Source organism: Dipodomys merriami, unplaced genomic scaffold (genome assembly GCF_024711535.1).
Source record: "Dipodomys merriami isolate MVZ:Mamm:240054 unplaced genomic scaffold, mDipMer1.0.p SCAF_177, whole genome shotgun sequence".
In the NCBI taxonomy this organism is placed as follows: Eukaryota; Metazoa; Chordata; class Mammalia; order Rodentia; family Heteromyidae; genus Dipodomys; species Dipodomys merriami.
In genome coordinates this window covers 1,092,257-1,114,779 of record NW_027203126.1, presented here as the reverse complement: position 1 = coordinate 1,114,779, position 22,523 = coordinate 1,092,257, and the positions used below count along the sequence as shown (strand labels likewise).

The window sequence follows — 22,523 nt, the reverse complement described above, 5'->3', positions numbered from 1 at the left end:
TCAACAGCAGCCTGACCACCACTGAGAGTCAGCCAAAGACCTCCTTGTCAATTCCCAAGGAGCCAACCTGTGCCACCCCTGGGCAGTGTTCTTGGCATCTTCCCTGATGGGGTTTCTGACTCCCCAGACTGGACAGACATCTCAGGGAAAGGAGCCAGTCTGGATTGAAGCTCTGGGCTCTATGGTGGGTAAACTTCCTCGTCAGGGGCCTGAGGGTTGATCTGCCTCCGTGTCCATCTCTGGTGCCCCCTGCTGGAGAAAACTGGGTGCAGGGGAAACAGGTTTGCTTCCTCCCGGTACTCTTAATCTGACTCCAGTTTTAGGTCTCAAATGGGACATCTGAGGGCTTGAGATGAATTCACACCAGAGCCAGAATCTGGAGGGATGAAGAAGAACCAGTCAGCTATAAAGTTGCAGCTGCGGAACCACGAAGACTGTTTATAAAGAGCGACCCACTGCCCTGCACCCCATGGAAGCCAATGAACTGTCCTTACAATTCAGTAGAGGATGCAGAGAAGGTTTGGGAACCTTGCCCACGCCCTCTGTGCCAACACCAGCGCCAGTGCCATTTCTACCCTGCCCCTCCCTCCGTGTCTTCCCTTGGGCCAGAGAGCTCGTACCCAGCAGAGGAGGCAGAAGGAGGGAGCTGATCTCTGCTGACAACTCAGCTATACCACCTGCCCTGGAGCCTCATCCCCTTCCAGTGATGAGGCAAGTGTAAAAAATGGAGCGTAATGGAGACGTCATAGGATCTCTCCGGCCCCCAACTGGAGCTGCCTGCTTTCCATCCAGCTGCGATTGCCCAGGGGCTGTGAGGGCTGGCGTTTGTCCGGCTCACTGCTCTTAAAGAAGAGGCATACGTCTCCCTGGGGACTTGCGTGTGTGTGTGTGTGTGTGTGTGTGTGTGTGTGTGTGTGTGTGTGTGTGTGTGTGTGTGTGTGTGTGTGTGTGTGTGTGTGTGTGTGTGTGTGTGTGTGTGTGTGTGGTGTTTGTACATGTATGGAACTGTGAGCTGTGAGGCACCCTGGCTTTGGGGGGGAGCCCCCAAACTAGCCAGCTTCCTCTTCTAGATCGGCTGGCCTAATTCCCAGCTACAGATGCCACCCTGGGTCCCCCTCCCTGAAGCAATCTCCCTACAGATTTGGCAGTGGCGAGAGGAGGGGCTGAGGGAAGGGGAGAAAGATGGAGAGAGAGAACGAACTCAGCTCTAATCTGATGTAGATGATCCGGCAGCTTTCCAGCTCAGCTGCCCTCTGCCCCTCTGCCATCAGTTCTCCGGGCGATTGTGGGGTTTTTTTCCCCCTCCAGGCCCTGAATTCTCCCTTCTGCCTTTGTCTCCTTAAGAAAGTACCCAGAAAGTTAAACCCAGACACACACACACACACACACACATACACCACAAAAAAAAGAAAAAAAGATCCAGACAGCAAGAAGAGGCAGACGAGTAAGAGAGCACGCGCGCTCAAGAAAGGGCTCAGCTCAGTCCTGCAGGAAGAGCAACACAGGCTGGAGGGAGGCTGGGGCTGGCAGTGACCCCCACTGAGTCACCTAGCCCTACAAGGAACCTCCTTCATGGACCCGGAGATCCCAAGAGGGGCTGCTTCAGCATAGAATGGGAAACTGTGTCAAGTCGCCACTGAGAAATCTTTCAAGGAAGGTATGTTTCTGGAGTTTTCACCCCCTGAGGCTGGTGGGGGGTGGTCCCTGAAGTGGGCCTGGGAATGGATGTCCATCACAAGCCTGCTGAGCTTTATGGGGTTTCTGTCCCGAGCTGCTTCCCCATTCCCACCTCTTGAGACCCTCTTGTCATAGTTTCTTATGTCCCTAGCTTGGAGCCAAAGTTAGGACTGAGAACTGTTTGGTAGGCGGGGGTGGCAGGGTCAGGGGAGGCCATGTTTGGGAATTTGTACAAGGGAGTTCTAAAAGAAACCACAGAGCTTTGGAGCTATGGATTATCCATGATATTCTTAGGATTTTTGGTGCACAGCCCTTGTTGAACAGATCGGAACACAGTTCCCAGGGTAGGCCCGGGGGCTCATTCATGTCCTCAGAGGGTCCTTTGAGCACCTCTCTGATGCTTTCTAAGCCTTCACATTATGGGTTTAGAAGTGCCTTCCATTGCAGTAGGCAGGACCCAGGACCTCCCTCTTCATACACCCGATAATCCTTGAATCAGCTCAGAGAGTCTCAAGAAAGGACCAGCCTGGTTTAGGACCCATGTTCCCATGTTTCATCCTTTGAGAAATCAGGGTGCCCAACAGAAATGTTGAGAGCTGGGGTATATGTAAGTTACTCACCAATTGTTTAAATGCTAGGATGATTCTCTTCGCAAGAATTCCTTTTGGGAGAGCTGTCTTTCATGCAGGTCTAAGTTGCATCTGCAGGGTTTTGCTTCACATGGGGCTCCATCTGTATTTCTAGCCCTCCGATAGTCAGGCCATAGAAGAGATTCAGATATCATTTAAAGGAATATATTTAAAGGCATCCTAGGCATGGTTTTCTCCAGTTCTTTCAGTTTCTCGATAAGGAGCTTGATGATTTCTCAGAGGAAGGTCACGTGACACAACGAAGCTCTTAGGTTAGCAAATGATGCCTTTTATCACAGCCCACCCTACCTCCTCCGTGAGTTTCACAGCCCCTTGATTTAGGACATTTCTGGCTTTCATGCCTTTCATCTCCCTCATTCGGCTAAGCTGCTCACATCAAATTCCATTTAATCTTTGCTGTTCTTGGATCCCTCTGAGGACTGATGGTTGCTTGTGTGTCTCCCCGGTCTCCTATAATCCGTCATCATCTTAGGAGAGACTTCTGCCTCCAAGGTGGCATCCAGGCTGATTCAGAGAGGCAGGAACTGATCGGAAGTAGTCTAGAGGACCTCGGGCAAACACCATTGCAAGGAATCTAGTCAGAGCTGGAGGAAGTGCACTTAATAACAAGCATCATCCTTCTGTCTCCTCCCCAGCTTCCCTCACACTTCAGTGCTTAACAGTCAAGCCACTCAGGTCTCCTCTTTCCAGCCAAATGACCTTGAACAAATTACTTAACCACTGTGCCTCAGTTCCCTTGCCTTTTGATCTTTTTTTTTTTTTTCTGTGTGTGTTGCTGGGGTTAGATGTCCAGTAAATTCTCTGCCATCTTAACATCTTAACCTGCTTGGCATATATGGTACTTGAATGGTATTATTGCCATTGTAATCATAACCTTTCCACTCTGGGCTTTAAAGAGAAGGAATGGAAGAAAACAGGAGAATGGGGGAGATGATGATGATGATGATGATGATGATGATGATGATTATGTATGCTGGGATCAAACCCAGGGACACACACACACACACACACACACACACACACACACACACACACACACACACACACACACACACACATTTTTATTTTATTTTATTTTTTTGTCGGTTATAGGCCTGAACTCTGGGCCTGGGCGCTGTCCCTGAGCTCTTCAGCTCAAGGCTAGTGCTCTACCACTTAAGCCACAGTGCCACTTTCAGCTTTTTTCTGCTTATGTGGTGCTGAAGAGTCAAACCCAGGGCCCTCATGCTTGAGGGGCAAGCACGCTACCACTGAGCCAACTTCCCAGCCCCCTCACATATACTAAGTACAGACTCTGCCATACCTCCAGCTCGAAATGCCCTGAGCCCATGGATTCAGGCTGATGATCATACAACTCATCTCATTCTCTGTCATGTTTCTTTTTTTTTTGCTGGTCATGGGACCTGAACTCTGGGCCTGGGCACTGTCCCTCAGCTCTTCAGCTCAAGGCTAGCACTCTACCACTTGAGCCATAGCGCCACTTCCGGCTTTTTATGCTTATGTGATGCTGAGGAATCGAACCCAGGGCCTCATGCATGCAAGGCAAGCACTCTACCACTGAGCTACCTTCCCAGCCCCTCTGTCATGTTTCTTACATTAGTTGTAAGCATTGCTTTTTCCTGACTGTTTACAACCTGCTACCCTTACTCACCCTTTTCCACTAAGTATTTCTTGGCTAGTTTGCTGAGAAGATTGCTGACCATAAAGATAAGCGCCTTTCTGATTCCAAGCAGAGCTGGGATTTAGACCCTGTACCATGGGAAGTTAGAACTGGTGTTTTATTTCTCTCTAGAAGTCTCTCCCCCACCCCTTTGTCCTGAAGTCAGAAATGTTATTCATAGATTCCTGAATCTGACCTTTAAGGCTTAGTCCTTAAGCCACTCAGTGTGACAAATCTCCCCTCCCATCTATGAAACACCCATCTTCCAGACTTTCCTTGACCACCCTCAGGGACAAGACCCTCCACCTGTGTGCTTTTGGCTAATTTGTGTTGGTAGAAAAGTCCTAAGGTCAGGAGATATGCCGATTCCTCCTGTAGCCAGGACAAGTCCCTTTGGTGCTTAGATACAGTGTCTGCCTGTGGTTTGGCTTTCTGATTGGTAGCTAGGGAACTGGTAATGGTGATAGGTGAGCTGCTCCAGGCACTGAGCTAGGCAAGGACCAGGCTGTCAGGTGCCATCACAGGCTGGAGAAGAACAGCAGCTTCCCGGGGCAACTCGGTGCCAGGCAGTGTTATACTCAAGAAGTGCAGTGGAAATTCCCCAGTCACACCACTGGTTCGTTCTTCGGGGGAGCGAATTCCTCTTCATCCTTCTCATTTGTTTCCTGATTGGTAGATGTTCCCCTACTTCCTCTGGAGCCAGAAGTGAATGCCTTCTGGTACCCAGAATCTCTTCAGTTGCATCACCACCACCATCACTCTCATCACTATGGCAACTGCATTGATTTGGCTCTTCCCATGTGCCGGTACTATGCAGAACACTTTATATATGTAGTAGCTCATTGATTTCTCACAAGAATCCTGTATTAGAGAAAAGATTGTTCTTACTACAAAGAGAAGGAAAGTGGAGGCCGGGGAAGGGACCTGCCCAAAGTCACACAGCAAGCAAGTAGCAGAGCCAGAACTGGGCCCTGAGACTGCCCAAAGCCAGCATATTAAGCCGCCTCTCAGAGTGCTGTGCCACCTGCTGCCTCCTCTTTCCTGCCTGGCACTCATTCTGAGCCAAGTACATGAGATTCAGCCAGAAATGAAAAGTCTGGTTTTCTACAGCATCTTGTGAGAGTGTATCCCTCACTCCCAAGCTCTTTCTTTGGATCCCCTCCAAGGTGGAAGGACTTTCTTCATCTATGCTACCACCAGCCTGGATCCTCAAGTAGGAGAGAGTACTGTAGAGGCCCTCGGTCTTACCTCCCTGGGGCATCAAGTCCAAATGGATCCTTGGTCTGTCTGACATCCACGGAGTTCCAAAACTTCCTTCTTGCACTCACTGAGCTTGAGCCTTGGTCTGAGTTCCTTCAGCTTGGGTCTGAGTTACTGTGTTTCCTTTAGAAACCAAGACTCGCTCCTCCGTCTCTGGGCCTACAAGAATCTTAGGATGTTGAAAAGGATTAGAAAGGAGTCTTTATCTATAGCCTTTAGCTAAGGAGTATGTGGGGAAGCCTGTGAGAATAGGGTAGGGATGGCTCTGCTTGCTCAGACTGGCAGGACTGGCTGAACCTGGTCTAGGTATGGGCCATCAGTCAGCTGGGTCAACTGTCTGGAAATGGGGTATGATAGTGTGAGATGGCAGGGTATACAGACGGCCCTCAGGGGTTCAGCCTGCCATGCTAAAAGGAGCCCTCCCTACCCAGTGCAGGACATAGTGCCAACTTCAGTTCTGGAGAGGCTCTGGGCTTGCTGGGGCCAACAGCATGTTATGTCTAGATGCTGCTGTGTCCTAGGGGAGTCTGTGTGCAATGCTGACTTTTTATAGCTACATGGGAACCTGCAGGGAGGAGGAGGGGGAGCCAGGGCCTGGGAGCACAGCTATATTCGGTAAGCAGACAGGGCCTCTGCCTCAACCTCTAGGTCCTGCAGTCTAGCCTGGGCAAGGAGCCAGGGAAGGCAGGAGGGAGGAAAAGGAGAACTGCTGGAAAGCTTGCCACTCCTTTTTTTTTTTTTTTTTTTTCTTTGTCAGTCCTGGGCCTTGAACTCTGGGCCTGAGCGCTGTCCCTCTGCTCTTCAGCTCAAGGCGAGCGCTCTACCACTTGAGCTACAGCGCCACTTCCGGTTTTCTGGTGGTCTATTGGAGATAGAGTTTCACGGACTTTTCTGCCCAGGCTGGCTTTGAACCACGATCCTCAGATCTCAGCCTCCCGAGTAGCTAGGATTACAGGTGTGAGACACCGGCGCCTGGCTAGCTTGCCACTCTTGAGGTTACCAGAAAGAGTAGAATGGGGCCTGGAATGTGACTTGGTGGTAGAGTGCTCGCCTAGGATGCATGAAGCCCTGGGTTCGATTCCTTAGTACCACATAAAGAGAAAAAGAGAAAAGAGTGGAGCTGTGGCTCAAGTGGTAGAGTGCTAACCTTGAGCAAAAGAAGTTCAGGGACAATACATAAGCTCTGAGTTCAAGGCCCAGGACTGGCAAAAAAAAAAAAAGTAGAATGGGAGCACAGACATGCCTTGGTGGGCCCAGCTGGTGCTTTACATCAAGAAATCTGGTGGGCTGGAATGAATAGTCCTGCCCATTTGGAGGTGGCACACATCTATTTTGTCCCTGTCCTCACCCCTGACACCCTACCTGTCTTACTTGTGTCAGCCATGGTACCGCTGTTCCCATCCTCCAGTCTAACAGATGCTGCAGAGCCTGATTGCTCCCCTAGCCTTCCAATGAGCATCCAGCTGGGATCAGGCCAGGGAGACACAACATAGGCCCTTGGGGTTAAGCTGGGACATTGGAAATGTTTTTGGGAAAGGACATCGACACTCTGAGGGAACACTTCTCATTGGTGAGGACAGACGCCTCTCCCTTGTTCAGCTTTTCTGTGTGAGCTTCTGCATGCACTTGGGCATGTGATTCTGTACATATGTATATCAGTATGTGTGTGTGTGTGTGTGTGTGTGTGTGTGTGTGTGTGTGTGTGTGTGTGTGTGAGAGAGAGAGAGAGAGAGAGAGAGAGAGAGAGAGAGAGAGAGAGAGAGAGAGAGAATGTGCATGCATGACCAAGTACCCCACCACAAGTACCATACCCAGCTCTTCCTGGAACAACTGTTGGCATCAAGGATCGGAGTCTCCATCTGTTGGACCAATTTGGTGCCTGCCGCTGCGTATCATGGGACTCCTTGAACTCTACCACCTGACTCTTGAGGAGAAGTCCCTACTAGACCAGGAGCCAGGCTGAAGCCAGGCCAGGACCAGAAGGGCTTAGATGGGCAGAGAGGTGACACCTGCCTCTCTTTTGTATTTGCTTGGTACTGGTTGAAGATGCGCCAGGAAGAGAAGAGCAACTATGTGGTGGTGCAGACCAGTGAGGAGGGACTGGAGGCTGGTGGCGAGCTCCATGGACCACTCCTGATGCTGGCTCAGAACTGCGCTGTCATGCACAACCTGCTGGGGCCTGCCTGCATCTTCCTGCGCAAGGGCTTCGAGAACAGGCAGCCTGTACGTAAGTTCAGCCCAGTGGAGCCTGCTGAGCTTGGCTTCACAGGGCGTGAGGAGGTACTGGGAAGAAGATGGGTTCTGTACACAGTACCTCCTGTCCCCCAGTGGAGACACCTCTAATGCTTCTGGGCCCCCTCCCACTCAGGAACTGATTCTCCAAAGTTTCCCACGCCTTGCTACAAAGTGAGCCCACACGTACTCGCCAGAAATAATATAGCAGATAAATTCTTTGGAGCACTGTGCCAATGAGTATATTGGTGCATTGCCCGTTATGAGCCTCAGCAACTCCTAGAGGTGGCTATTTTTTATTACCCCCTTTTACAGATGAGGAAACCAAGTCCCAGAGGAAGCACAGTTGAGGTTGTAGGTAACACTCACAAGAGGGTAGAGATAGTGCCTGGTGCCCGTGGCTTACACCTGTAATCTTAGCCACTTAGAAGGCTGAGATCTGAGGATCGAGGTTCAAAGCCAGCCCAAGCAGGAAAGTCCATAAATTTTTTTTTGGGGGGGGGGCAGAGCCAGTCGTGGGGCCTGAACTCTGGGCCTGGGCGCTGTCCCTCAGCTCTTCAGCTCAAGGCTAGCGCTCTACCACTTGAGCCACAGCGACACTTCTGGCTTTTTCTGCTTATGTGGTGCTGAGGAATCAAACCCAGGGTTTCATGCATGCAAGACAAGCGCTCTACCACTAAGCCACCTTCCCAGCCCCACTGAATAACTCTTATCTCCAATAAACCACTCAGAAAACTGGAAGTGGCGCTGTGGCTCAAGTGGTAGAATGCTTGCCTTGAGCTGAAGAGCTAAAGGACAGCACCCAGGCCGAGTTCAAGCCCCACAACCAACCAAAGAAAACCCAAAAAAAACCCAGAGGATAGAGCTAGGATTCAAACTCATGTAGTTTTTGTGTGCTCCTAACAACTCTATGTATGTGGCATGGTCTACTAGAACATCCCATCCCCACCCCCAGAACTGGCTTTTGAACTGGCTTTGTACTCGCTCAATTTGCTTACTTATGGCAAGTGGTAGGTGCTCTACTACTTGGACTATGGTTCCAGTCCAGTGTTTTGATAGTTAATTGGAGATAGGAGTTGTATGGACTTTCTTGCTCTGGCTGGCTTTGAACCATGCTCTTCAGATCTCAGCCTCCTGAGAAGCTAGGATTATAGGCATGAACCACTGGTACTGGCTCCAGGAAACTTCTTTTTTACCTTTTTTTTTTTTTTTTTTTTTTTGCCAGTTCTGGGACTTGAACTCCATCTGGTCTTTATTGAGCGTCCTTGCTCAAGGTTAGCACTCTACCACTTAAGCCACAGCTCTACTTTGGGCTTTTTTGGTGATTAATTGGGTATTCGAGTCACACACGATTTCCTGCCCAGCCTGACTTTGAATCTTGATCCTCAGACCTCTGCTTCTTGAGTAGCTAGGGTGACAGGCATGAACCACCAGCACCCAGCTTCCAGGAAGGGTGTTTTTTGGTTGCGTTTTGTTTTGTTTTTGTCAGTCCTGGGGCTTGAACTCAGAGCCTGAACTCTGTCCTTGAGCTTTTTTTGCTCAAGACTAGCACTCTACCACTTGAGCCACAGAGCCACTTCGAGCTTTTTCTATGTCAGTGGTACTGAGGAATCGAACCCAGGGCTTCATGCATAGTAGGGAAGCACTCTACCAGTAAGCCACGTTCCCAGCCCCAGGAAAGTTTTTATGATGATTAAATTGTTCTTAAAATCTGTGTTGTCTCAAATAGTAGCCAGTAGGCACATGTGAGTATTGCCCACATCCTAAATGTGACTAGTTCAACTAGTGAGCTGAATTATCCATTCGATTTCATTCTAATGCAAGAGGTATTTTATTTATTTATTTATTTTTTGCCGGTTGTGGGGCCTGAACTCTGGGCCTGGGCGCTGTCCCTCAGCTCTTCAGCTCAAGGCTAGTGCTGTACCACTTGAGCCACAGCGCCACTTCTGGCTTTTTCTGCTTATGTGGGACTGAGGAATCAAACCCAGGGCCTCATGCATGCAAGGCAAGCGCTCTACCACTGAGCCACCTTCCCAGCCCGTATTTTATTTTTTGTGTGCATCAAACCCAGGGCCTTCAGCATTCTAAGGACAAACTATTACTGGATTATACCCCCCAGTCTTCCAACATAAGTTTTAAAAAGCCACATGGGGCCAGTGGCTACTGTATTGGACCACTTCCTTCAGGTGACTGAATAGTCACAGGAAGAGGGTGATGGTGTCATTTTACAGATACAAACATTTGTAGCTTGCATTTATTGACTTGCACATGCTCAGTACAAGTCTTGTCTTATATGTTTACAAAGGCCCTTTAAAAGAGGTACTGGTCTTAACCTACACTATAGATAAGGAGACCAGGGCTCTGAGGAGAGAAATGACTTGCTCAAAATGCCACAGCTAGGACAGTCTTTGGGACTGTCTACTTCTAAGGCCCAAGGTCTTGTTCATTCCTTTGAGGGAAAATGACTGTGTAGCTACTTCCTCCCATCTGACCCCCCAAGTTGGTGCACACCACTTCCCTGCCATACCAGTGTGCATCCTGAGCTCTAGTCCAGATCACATCACCCAGACCCCTCTTTGTATAGAGCAAAAGACACAACAGTGTGTGAACCAAAAATACCCAGGCTCTGGACACAAGCATACTGTGAACGGGTGCCTGGCTTTGCTGTTCCAAGAGTTCTGGGAATACAAGAGGACTAAAAGAGGAAGGTAGGGGCTGGGAAGATGGCTCAGTGGTAGAGCACTTGCCTTGCATGCATGAGGCCCTGGGTTCAATTCCTCAGCACCACATAAGCAAAAAGAAAAAAGCTGGAAGTGGCGCTGTGGCTCAAGTGGTAGAGCGCTAGCCTTGAGCTGAAGAGCTGAGGGACAGTGCCCAGGCCCAGAGTTCAGGTCCCACGACCGGACCCAAAAAAAAAAAAAAAAAAAAGAGGAAGGTAGGCACTGGTGGCTCATGCCTGTAATCCTAGCTACTCAGGAGGTTGAGATCTGAGGATCACGATTCAAAGCCAGGCCAAGAAGAAAAATCCATACGACTCTTATTTCTAATTAACCCACCAAATGGCCAGAAGTGGAGCTGTGGCTCAAGTGGTAGAACACTATAGCAGTAAAGGGAAAAAAAGGCTCAGAGACAATACCTAGGTTCTGAGTTAAAGCCCTAGGAACAGCATGCACACACACACACAGACAAGGGGAGCTGGGTGCCAGTGGCTCAAGCCTGTTATCCTACCTACTCATGAAGCTGAGATCTAAGGATTGTGGTTTGAAGCCAACTTGGGCCAGAAAATCCCTATGCGACTCTTATCTCCAATTAACTACTCAAAAACTGGAAGTGGGGCTGGGAAGGTGGCTCAATGGTAGAGCGCTTGCCTTCATGAGGCCCTGGGTTCTATTCCTCAGCACCACATAAGCAGAAAAAGCTGGAAGTGGCGTTGTGGCTCAAGTGGTAGAGTGCTAGCCTTGAGCTGAAGAGCTGAGGGACAGCACCTAGGCCCAGAGTTCAGGTCCCACGACCAGAAAAAAAAAAAAAAAAACAGAGGTAGCACTGTGGCTTAAGCGGTAGAGCACTAGCCTTGAGCACAAGAGGCTCAGGGACCCACAACCAACAGCAACAAAAGAAAGAGCCAAGGGGGATTGCTAGGCCCTGAGTTCACCCCCAGTACCAACACCAAAAATAACTAAATAAGCTATTAATTTTTTAAAAAGTCTTGGAACATGTGAGCCTGTCTGGGGACAGGAGGACAGGAGTGGCATACCTTAGTGCCACTGCTTGAGCAACCTTTGAAACCAAGGCCTCCTGTGGTAGCCAGAAAAGAATCCCTGAAGGCTGGTCCTCCTCCCCTCAGCTGTAAATACAGCCTGGGACCTGGGGAGCTTGCAGCCTGCTTGCTCACATCCACTTTCAACATCAGCACCCCTTCCCTTCCTACTCCATTCTCGGACTTCCCAGTGCTGGTGCTCCTCTTCTGGGGCCAGTGTAGAGTGGGTGGACAGTTAGTCTGCACTCACTCACCCTGGCCACATTGGCTGGAACAGCTTGTGTGCACAACAGAGCCACTCTGCAAGCTCATTGTGCTGTGCCTGCAGCGATGTGTTCAAACATCCGGGTGCCCACACCTGCCTTGTCTTCTCTCTGCCCCAAGGCAGAGAGCTAGAACACTGTGAGGCAGTTTGGAAACTTAATCATGTCCATCTGGTCACCCATATTCATTCCATGCCAGTCTGGCTTCCTCTTGGGCAGCCCTGGGGCCATGGTAATCTCTATCTGGAGCCTGCCCCGTGCTTCCTCTGGGCCTGATCTTTGGAGATTTCACCATCATCTGTTTTGACACCTGGACTCAGGGTTTCCTTGGGCCCTGCTGAAAGCTGATGTGCTTTGGACCCTGGCAGCTGCCAGAGGCACTAGTGGCCTCCAGGGTCCTATGCCATGTCCTGTGACAGGGCAAGGTGTGAAGATGGGGCCAAGTTGGGGAAGGTGGAGTGCTGCCCGGGAAGCAGGGTGCACCCCCCCCCCCCCCCCCGCTTCTCCCTCTGGGGCTGCCTATGTGGTCCCTGCCTCCCCTCCCCCTGCAATCCCATCTCCTCCCATTATCTTGCAGGCTTCTGCTGCCTGGCTCCTCCTACATTCTCTTCTCTCTGTGGTGACCTCTTCCAGTCCTGTTTTCTTTACAGATTTTGCTTCTGGACCAGCTCTGCCTGACCCATTCTTGTGTCTGAAATAAGGCTGTGGCTTGGGGAAGTGGCTGGGTCCTTGGGATTCAAAACAAGCAGGGGAGTGTCTCTGTGGCCTAAGGAGCCACACCATCTCCCTTCAAGGACACCATCCAGACAAACCTCCGCTCCATTCCCATCACCTTCCATCCAGTGTCCCCGTTGACAGAATTTTGTGACTTCCAGTTCCCCCACCGCTGTGGCTAATAGGACATGTTCTTTTGTTTCAGGACAGATCACTTCGGCCAGAGGAGATCGAAGGTAAAATTTGGCCCTTGGGAAAGGGAGGTGTGGGAGGGAAACTGAGAAGAGAGGCAGAGACACTTGGGGCTCTACAGGGAGCAGGGGCCCTGCACTGGTACCAGCCATCAAAGGAGTGAGCCTGAGGTGAATGAGGGGCCCTGGAGTCCTGGGATCTCCTGGGACCATCTCTCCAAACTGGCTGGCCCTGGGCTGCCTTTGCTCCCAGATGCTCTGCTGGTCCTGCTTCCAATTACATCTGCTTGTATTTGCTTCCCCAGAGCTCCGAGAGGCCTTCCGAGAATTTGACAAGGACAAAGATGGTTATATCAACTGCCGGGACCTGGGGAACTGCATGCGTACTATGGGCTACATGCCCACTGAGATGGAACTCATCGAGCTGTCTCAGCAGATCAACATGAACCGTGAGTCCCTCTGCAGACACCTCCTTCCTTCCTTGTTAGACAGGCCTGGGGGACAATGTTGCTTGCCCTCCCCCCCCCAAAAAAATACTTCCAGCTCTGTGCTCTCAATTTCCTCACCTGTGAAAGGGGAATGGAGCACAAGAGTTAATTAGGAGGTAGTTTTTTTTAACAGTCCCACAGCTAGCTGGCTCACAGTAAGAAATGATCAGAAGGAGCTGGGCACTGGTGGTTCATGCTTGTAATCCTAGCTACTCAGGAGGCTAAGATCTGAGGATCACAGTTCATCACCAGCCTGGGCAGGCAAATCTGTGAGGCTCTTTATCTCCAATTAACCACCAGAAAACTGGAAGTGGAGCTATAGCTCAAAGTGAAGAGCACTGGCCTTTACCAAAAGAACTCAGAACAGTACCCAGGCCCTGATTTCAAAGAAAGAAAAAAAATGATCAAAAGGATGTTCTATGGGTTTTGTTGTTTTGTTTCATTGTTTGTTTTTTTCCTTTGCATGTATGTGTGTGTTTGCTGGTGCCAGGGTTTAAATTCAGGGTCTTACGCTCACTTGGCTTGCTTGCTTGGCTGATTCTATCACTTCAGCCAAGCTTCTAGCCTGGCTTTTTGCTGGTTATTTTGACGGTAGAGTCTTATGAACTTTTCTGCCTGGGCTGGCTTTGATCCTTCTAAATCTCAACCTTTTGAATATGGATTACAGGCATGAGCCATCATTGCCTAGCTCTTTTTTTTTTTCTTGGCAGTACTGTTGTTTTCTATTTTAGTCTATATTTTCTTGAGACAGGGATCTAGATACAGACATTTGTTTTGTGGGGGGACAAAAGAGAGCATTGGAATGGAGTAGGAAGTGAGAGAAGAAAGGAAAAGAGCAGACCTAGGGCAAACTCTCCAACCAGCTACCTGTGAGTGTGCTGGGAGCTCTGGGAGGTGATATGGGACCCTCTTACCCACCTATTCTGTCAGCAGGGGGTTATTCCCTGCTACTGGCTGAGCAGTCCCCGGATGACAACCGTTATAAGTAGGAAGGTAGGTGCTAACCCTCTGGCTCTCCCACCAACTGAGAGCCACTTGGAAGTTGGGTTGGTGTTTTCACAGCAAGGGTAAAGCTTGGGACATGGCCTGTGACAGCCAGGCACCCAACGCTTCAATATCTCTCTTCTGCCCTTCTCTGAGCGCGTCTGGGTCTCTCCATCTGAACTTCTTTTATTTTTATTTTTTTTTATTTTTTTATTTATTTATTTTTTTTTTGTCGGTCGTGGGGCTTGAACTCTGGGCCTGGGCGCTGTCCCTCAGCTCTTCAGCTCAAGGCGAGCGCTCTACCACTTGAGCCACAGCGCCACTTCCGGTTTTCTGGTGGTTTATTGGAGATAGGAGTCTCACGGTCTCTCCTGCCCGGGCTGGCTTTGAACCGCGATCCTCAGATCTCAGCCTCCTGAGTAGCTAGGATTACAGGCGTGAGCCACCAGCGCCCGGCTATTTTTTAAAATTTATTTTGGAGCGTGAACTCAGGGCCTGGGTATTGTCCCTTAGTTTACCTTTTTTTTTTTTTTTTTTTTGCTTATGACTGGCATTCTACTACTTGAGCCACACCACCACTTCTGGCTTTTTGATGGTTAATCAGAGTTAAGAGTCTTATAAGCCAGGTGCTGGTGGCTCACACCTGTAATCCTAGCTACTCAGGAGGCTGAAATCTGAGGATTGCAGTTCAAAGCCAGCCCAGGCAGGAAAGTCCGTGAGACTCTTATCTCCAGTTAACCACCAGAAAACCAGAAGTGATGCTGTGGCTCAAGTGATAGAGTGCTCACCTTGAGCTGAAGAGCTGAGAGACAGCATCCAGGCCCAGAGTTCAAGCTTCACCCGACCCTCCTCCCCCCCCCCCAAATACCTTTGACCTAGAAAAAGGAGATAAAGAAGGGATTGGCAGCCCTCAACTAACAAACACCTAGCTGGAAGTGGAGATAGGATGGGTTGTGAGTGACCTAGCCCTTCTTGCTTCAGTGGGTGGCCATGTGGACTTCGATGACTTTGTAGAGCTTATGGGACCTAAACTCCTGGCAGAGACAGCAGATATGATTGGAGTAAAGGAACTGCGGGATGCCTTTCGAGAGGTGAGTAATAGGTAAGCACAGGTGGGTGGGGCAGGCTGTTAGGGTTCCAGTCTCCAGATAGCTGCTTGAAAAGAAGCCCAGCCCCGGGTCCCAGACCAGGGAGAGAATTTTAACCCAGAGGGGACCTGAGGGAAAGGAGGCTTTTGAAGTAAAGCTCAGCCTTGGATCTACTGCTGACAGTCTCCATGAGGTAGCTACCTTGCTCTCCTTCCTGCTCTAGTTTGACACCAATGGTGATGGGGAGATAAGCACCAGTGAATTGCGAGAGGCTATGAGGAAGCTTCTGGGTCATCAAGTGGGACACCGAGACATAGAAGAAATTATCCGAGATGTGGATCTCAACGGGGATGGACGAGTGGACTTTGAAGGTAGGTGGAATTTGAAAGTGAGAGAGTGGCAAGCCAGCAGTGGCCATCTACGGAGTCCTCCAATGGTGTATCCAGCACATGATTAATTCAACCCAACTTTGTATTCCCTTGCCTTCCTTCCTCTTACCCCTCTACTGAATTCCTTGCCAATCTGTCCATCCCTCTATGCACCCATCCACTCATCCATCCAGCCATCATCCTTCCATCCATCCACCTTTCTACTATTCTGATTTTTTTTTTGCCAGTCCTGGGGCTTGAACTCAGGTCCTGAGCACTGTCCCTGAGCTTCTTTTGTTCAAGGTGTGGCTGGTGGCTCACACCTGTAATCCCAGCTACTCAAGAGACTGAGATTTGGGGCTGGGAAGGTGGCTCAGTGGTAGAGCGCTTGCCTTGCATGCATGAGGCCCTGGGTTCCATTCCTCAGCACCACATAAGCAAAAAAGAAAAAAGCCAGAAGTGGCGCTGTGGCTCAAGTTGTAGAGTGCTAGCCTTGAGCTGAAGAGCTGAGGGACAGCGCCCAGGCCCAGAGTTCAGGCCCCATGACCGGACCCAAAAAGAAAAGAGGCTGAGATTTGAGTATCACAGTTTGAAACCAGCCTGGGCAGAAAAGTCCATAAGACTCTTATCTCCAATTAGCTAGTTAAAATCAAAAGTGGAACTGTGGATCAAGTGGTAGAGCACTAGTCTTGAAAAAAAAGTTTAGGGACACACACAGGTCCTGAGTTCAAGTGCTAAGTACTGGTACCAAAAAAAAGTCGTATATCCAGACAACATAATATTATTCAGCACTAAAAAAAGGAATGAGCTTGGCTGGGCGTCGGTGCCTATAATCCTAGCTACTTAGGAGGCTGAGATCTGAGGATCTCAGTTCACAGCCAGCGTAGGCAGGAAAGTCCATGAGACTCTTATCTCTAATTAACTGTTCAAAAAGCTGGAAATGGAGTTGTAGCTCAAAGTAGTAGAGCACTAGCCTTGAACACAAAAGCTTAGGGATGGTGCTCAAGCCCAGACAGAGTTCAAGCCCCAGGACTGGCAAAATAAAAAGGAATGAGCTATCGAGCCATGAAAAGACATGGAAGGACTATAAATGCATCTTACTGAGAAGCCAATCTGAAAGGCTATACAGTATATGGTTCCAATTATATGACATTCTGGAAAAGACAAAAATGATAGACAAGCCAAGCACCAGTGGCTCACACCTGTAATCATAGCTACTCAGGAGGCTGAGATCCAAGGATGGTGTTCGAAGCCAGCCTGGGCAGGAAAGTTCATGAGACTATTATCTCCAATTAACTACCAGAAAACTAGAAGTGGTGCTGTGGTTCAAGTGGTAGAGTACTCACCTTGAGCTAAAGAGCTGAAGGACAGTGCCCAGACCCAGAGTTCAAGCCAGAAACAACAACAAAAAAGATAACAAAAAAATCAGAGGTTTCCAAGACACAGGAGATTTGGGCAATGAAACTACTCTAATGGAGATATATCATCATATATATGTTTGTCCAAACTCATAGAATGCAGCACCAAAAGTGAACTCTAAACTGGGTGTGCAGGTACCTGCCTATAATTGCAGCTACTTGAGACTGAGGAAAGAGGATTGTAAGTTCAGAGGCAGCCTGCACAACTTATAAAAGGGTCTCAGTAGTAGAGTGCTTGCCTAGTATGCACAGACCTGTGTTCATCAAATCAAATGTGCCACTCTGTGTGGGATCTTTCTGGTGGGGAGCCTGTGCATGTGTGAGTGTGGGTGCAGAAAATCTCATATTTTTCAGTCCGTTTTGCTGTGAAACAAAAATTGTTCTTAAAAAGGGTCTTGAACACTGGGAGCTGGTGGTTCACTCCTGTAATCCTAGCTACTCAGGAGGCTGAGATCTGAGGATCATGGTTCAAAGCTAGTCTGAGCAGGAAAATCAGTGAGAGTCTTTATTTGTTGTTGTTGTTGGTCGTGGGGCTTAAACTCTGCCTGAGCGCTGCTGCCCCTGAGCTCTTCAGCTCAAGGTGAGCACTCTACCACTTAAGCCAAAACACCACTTCTGGTTTTCTGGTGGTTAATTGGAGATGAGTCTTTCAGACTTTCCTGTCCAGGCTGGCTTTGAACCACAACCACAATTCTCAGATATCAGCCTCCTGAGTAGCTAGGATAACAGGCATAAGCCACTGGTGCCCGGCTTGTGAGACGCTCATCTCCAATTAACCACCAGAAAGTGGTAGAGCACTAGGCTTGAGCAAAAAGAGCTCACGGACAGTGCCCAGGCCCTGAGTTCAAGCCCCACAACTGTCAAAAATAAATAAATAAAGTCTTGAAGGTCTGAGAGCTGGGCCTCTCAGAAGGCTGAGATCTGAGGCTCTCAGAAGGCTGAGATCTGAGGAACTGGGTTCAAAGCCATTCTGAGTAGACAAATCCAAGAGCTTCCAGTTCACCAGTGAGAATCTGGAAGTGGAGGTGTGGTTCAAGTGTAGAAATTCAGCCATGAGTAGAAAAGCCAAGGAAGAGTATGAGGCTCTGAGTTCAAGTCCTAGAACCACTCCCCACCCACCCCCCCCCCAAAAAAAAAAAGAAAGAAAGAAAGAAAAAGAAAAAATAAGAGTTTTGGGAAAGGAGACCTGTTATAGGAAAACTGAGAGGAGACAGAAGATGGGAGGGAGGGAGAGACAGCATGCAAACCATCTTGCGAGTTGAAAATGAGGTGTGAGTAAGCTGGAACAGATGGGGGTGTAGTACAGAAGGGGAGAGTAGGAAATGTCAGGACACTGGACAGCGCCCGTGGGAGCCTTGGGATGTTTGAGCAGAGGTCAGATTGCAGATTAGAAAGAAGCCCTGGCCGCTGGGTGGAAGAAGGGTTGGAGGGGCAGAATGGACCTGAGGGACTGGACCCCATTCAGTTGGGAGTTAATGGCGGTAGGGAAGGCGGCTCGACCCTGACTGCTGCCACCTCCTGTCCCCCCCTGTCCCCTCCCAGAGTTTGTCCGGATGATGTCCCGCTGAGGCCTTGAGGGCCCCTCCAGGACTGCCAAGCCCCCACAGGTGGGGCGAAGAGGAGCAGGAACTCGCCTCGCCCCGCTGTAGCCGCCGAGAGCCCAGGATGTACTGGCGGAAGGGGCCTGCCTGCACCCCGGGGAGGTACCCGCCCCGGACCCCCACCCCTCCGCACTGTGAAAGACTCACAACTCCTGCAACTGGAAAGGGGGCGCCCGCCGCCGAGGAGGCCACCGCGCCAAGCCGGCAGAGGTCACGCCAGGCGCCAAGTGCCATGTGCCCAGCCGCTGCTGGCTGGGTGGGCGGGGGAGCCCGCCAGCAGACCCCACACAGCATGTCTGCCCAGGGGCAGAGCCTCTCGCTGCCCTCCTTAGCTCTATGCCTGTCCCAGCTCGCCTCAGCCCTGTGATCTCAGAACCAATAAACATGTTTCCAAGAGAATGACAACCAGGGATGGTCTTTGCTTCTCTGTCTCTGTCTCTGTCTCTCTCTCTCTCTCTCTCTGTGGGCTGGGGAGGGGGGATATGTGTCTGTGCCTGTGCCTGGGCATGGTCCTGGGGGGTAGAACTCAGGGCCTTGATCTCTCACTTGTATTTTTTCACTGGAGCCTGGCATTCTCCCACTTGAGCTGCAGGGCCACTTCCAGCTTTTTGGTGTCTAATTGGAAATAAGAGTCTCACCAACTTTTCTGCCCGGGTTGGTTTCAAACCACAGTCCTCAGATCTCAGCTTCCTGAGTAGCTAGGGTTACAGGTATAAGCCACTGCTTTGCTTCTTGAGCCTGGTTAGATGATGCACTGGATATAACTAACACCTGCACTCCCAGAACTGGCTGGTCTTCCCTGTACCCTGCATGCAGTTACTGAGTGTCCTGCTCAGTAACATAACCCTGCAACTTCCAAGACCTGGTGCTCTTCTCTAAGAGGGGGATGGGGAGAGGTGATTGTGTAGTTAGGGAGGAGGAGTGCTGGGGAAGCATCTCACAGGGCTGGACCGTTTCCTGACTCACTCCTACTCCATACTGGTTAGGGAGACAGACATGACGTAAACACATCTGGTGTGACCTTCAAGCAGGGTAGAATTAGGAGGCCAGATTGCTCTAGGGAGAACTTTCCTGAGGAAGTGACATCAAGGACTTTTCCCTGGAGGAAGTCCTAACCGTTTGAAGAGACAGGTGTCAAAACAGCTGCTATGTCTCCTGAGGTGGGAAGCGGATATATAGTGCTCAGGCCTTGAGTTTGCTTGCTGTGTGACTTTGGGCCAGTTGTGTGCCTTCTCTGAACCTCAAGTGTCATGTGGCAGAGTTGATAAAAGGATTAATATAGAGTAAACACAAGGCGTTGAATTGTATACTCCTGGGGCTGCCAGATGTGGGCAACTTTGGGATTATGCAATGGGGCCATATAGAATAGAGCCACTATAGGCATTGCAATTAACTTCTGCAAATGAAGAGTTGAAGGAGCCCAGGAGAATTGTGGGTAGGCTCGGGACATACTTGGATACGCAAGGTAGCCAGTATATGCCAACTTACTGGTTCTTTACCATGAATAAGAATCACCTGGGCCAGGCACTGGTGGCTCACGCCTATAATCCTAGCTACTCAGGAGGCTGAGATCTGAGGATCATGGTTCAAAGCCAGCTTGGATAGGAAAGTCCATGAGACTTTCTTTTTGTCAGTCCTGGGGCTTAAAATTCTGGGCCTGGGCACTGCCCCTGAGCTCTTCAGCTCAAGGCGAACACTCTACCACTTGAGCCACAGTGCCACTTCCGGTTTTCTGAGTGGTTTATTGGAACTAAGAGTCTCACAGACTTTCCTGCCCAGGCTGGCTTTGAACCATGATCTTCAGATCTCAGCCTCCTGAGAAGCTAGGATTACAGGTGTTAGCCACTGGTGCCCAACTTCCTTGAGACTCTTATCTGCAGTTAACCCCAGAAAACTGGAAGTGGCTCTGTGGCTCAAGTGGTAGAGTTGAAGAGCTCAGGCACAGTGCCTGACAAAAGCCCCATAACTGACAAAAAAAAAAAAATCACCTGGTGTGTGTGTGTGTGTGTGTGTGTGTGTGTGTGTGCGCGCGTGCGTGTGTGTGCGCGCGCGTGTGTGTGTGTGTGTGTGTTAGTATTGGGGTTTAAACTCAGGACCTTGGCACTGTCCCCTAGCTTTTTTACTTAAGGCTGGCACTGTAGCACTTGAGTCATAATTCTGCTTCCTGCCTTTTTGGTGATTAAATTGACCTTGGCGCTGGTGGGTCACCTCTGTAATCCTAACTACTCAGGAGCCTGAGATCTGAGGATTGTGGTTTGAAGCTAGTCGGGGCAGTAAAATCTGTGAGACATCTCCAATTAGCTACCAAAAAAACTGGAAGCAGAGCTGTGGCTCAGGTGGTAGAGTGCTAGGCTTGAACAACAACAAAAAAGTTCAGGGACTGTGCCCAGACCCTAAGTGCAAACCCCAGGACTGGCACAAAAGAACAACAATAATTGTAAGATAAAGTCTTAATGACTTTCTTGCCCAGGCTGGCTTTGAACCATGATCCTCAGAGCTCAGCCTCTGGGTAGATAGAATTACAAATGTGAGCCACCTGCACCCAGCCTTACCTGGAGGATTATTTTTTTCAAGCCACAAATCTAGACCTATTCCCAATGATTCTTAGTCTTTATTTAGGATGTGGCTGATGAATTTGCCTCCCTAACAAGCTCCCAGGATTAGCTAGTGCTGCTTGTCCATGGGCCATAGTCAGAACTCCATCCTAAGTCCCAGATATGTGGGAGGAAACATGCTTCCCGGCAGCTGAGACAGGCTACCAGGCTAAGGGATAGAGCCAGTGGCTCTTGCTGCAGCCGTGGAGGATGCTTGTTCTCAGACCTGGCAGGCAATGTGGGAAACCCTGTGGGCCCCGGCCTCCAGCCAGAGACCTGTGTAATCCCCGTGTCCTTCAGCCCAGCAGGACTGGGGCTCCAAATTCACTAGAATAATCCAATTCTGAGATTAAGCCCTTGGCTCTGGTCCTCGACATACGGGCTGGTAGCACACCCCCCCACCCCCCCGCCTACCCCACTCAGCTTAGCTCTGCCCGGGAGACGCTAGATCGCCACAGATTTCTGAATGTAGTGGCTCGGAAGGCAATTTGTACAAAGAAGGCCCATGGAGACAGGTCTGGCAGCTGGCATTGAGGGGCCTCTGGGAAACCACAAGGAGAGGGTGGAGTTAGGGACTAGCTGGGTCCCAAGAGTGTTCTCTCCCAGAGTCCCATACCCCTGATTTAATACTTTATGATGCTGTGGAGCATCCTCAAAAAGCTCTTTCTGGCTAGAAAGGTCTTTGCCTCCTTGGGCCACTTAAAGTTGAATTCACTCATTCATGTAGATATTCAGCTGATATTTATCTTACTTGTTTTGCAGTGCTAGGGATGGAACTCAAGACCATACATGCTAGGCAAATGCTTTTTTGTGTATGGCAGTACTGGGTCTTGACCTCAGAGTTTTGTGCTTAGCTTTTTCCCTCAAAGGTGGTGCTCTACGATTTGAGTACTTCTGGCTTTTTGGTGGCTAATTGGAGATAAGAGTTTCAGGCAAGCTGGGTGCCAGTGGCTCATGCCTGTAATCCTAGCTACTTGGGAGGGAGGCTGAGATCTGAGGATGCAGTTCGTTGCCAGCCTAGGTAGAAAAGTCTGTCAGATTCTTATGTAAACCACTCAAAAAAATCCAGAAGTGGTGCTGTGGCCCAAGTGGTAGAGCACTAGCCTTGAGCACAAAGACTCAGGGATAACACCCAGGCCCTGAATTCAAGCCCTAGGACTGGCAAAAAAAAAAAAAAAAAAAAATCTCAGGTATTTTCCTGCCCAGGCTGGTTTCAAACTAGTATCCTCAAATCTCAGCTTCCTGAACAGCTAGGATTATGGGTGTGAGCCACCAACACCAGATTTACAATGCCATTTTAGATGAGAGACTTAAGCCCCTTCAAATTTTAGTATTTGTGGGGGTCCTTGAACTCCCCCCGCCAATGAATACTGAGATAAGAATGTAATATGTGAAGCCCTTGGACTGTGCCTGGCATACAGTAAGCATTATTACAACTTTTGCTCTGATTTTTATGATTTGCAGTGCCTCCATGTGCCCGCCTATCTCAGTGATTTCCTCTCACGGAACAGGGACTGGTGAGTGGACGTAGCGCTCACTAATATCTGCGTCCAAATCTCTCATTGACAGTGATGAGAT

The 22,523-nt window shown here is 49.7% G+C and overlaps 1 protein-coding gene across 4 annotated transcripts in view; it reads left to right on the top strand.

Moving 5' to 3' along the window:
- The window catches only part of LOC138829847 (calcium-binding protein 1), a 68,535-nt gene extending 49,785 nt beyond the window's left edge, over positions 1 to 18,750 (top strand). For 3 of the 4 annotated variants that reach the window (XM_070026401.1, XM_070026400.1, XM_070026398.1), the window contains exons 2-6: positions 12,419 to 12,449; positions 12,710 to 12,853; positions 14,858 to 14,967; positions 15,188 to 15,335; positions 18,293 to 18,750. In XM_070026401.1, the coding sequence (XP_069882502.1) occupies positions 12,784 to 12,853; positions 14,858 to 14,967; positions 15,188 to 15,335; positions 18,293 to 18,318 (354 nt within the window). In that variant the 5' untranslated portion in view covers positions 12,419 to 12,449; positions 12,710 to 12,783 and the 3' untranslated portion in view covers positions 18,319 to 18,750. Of the gene's footprint in view, positions 1 to 1,320; positions 1,658 to 7,293; positions 7,471 to 12,418; positions 12,450 to 12,709; positions 12,854 to 14,857; positions 14,968 to 15,187; positions 15,336 to 18,292 lie in introns of those variants that run through there. The other variant, XM_070026399.1, reaches the window with a different exon arrangement.
- Positions 18,751 to 22,523: the final 3,773 nt, after the last annotated feature.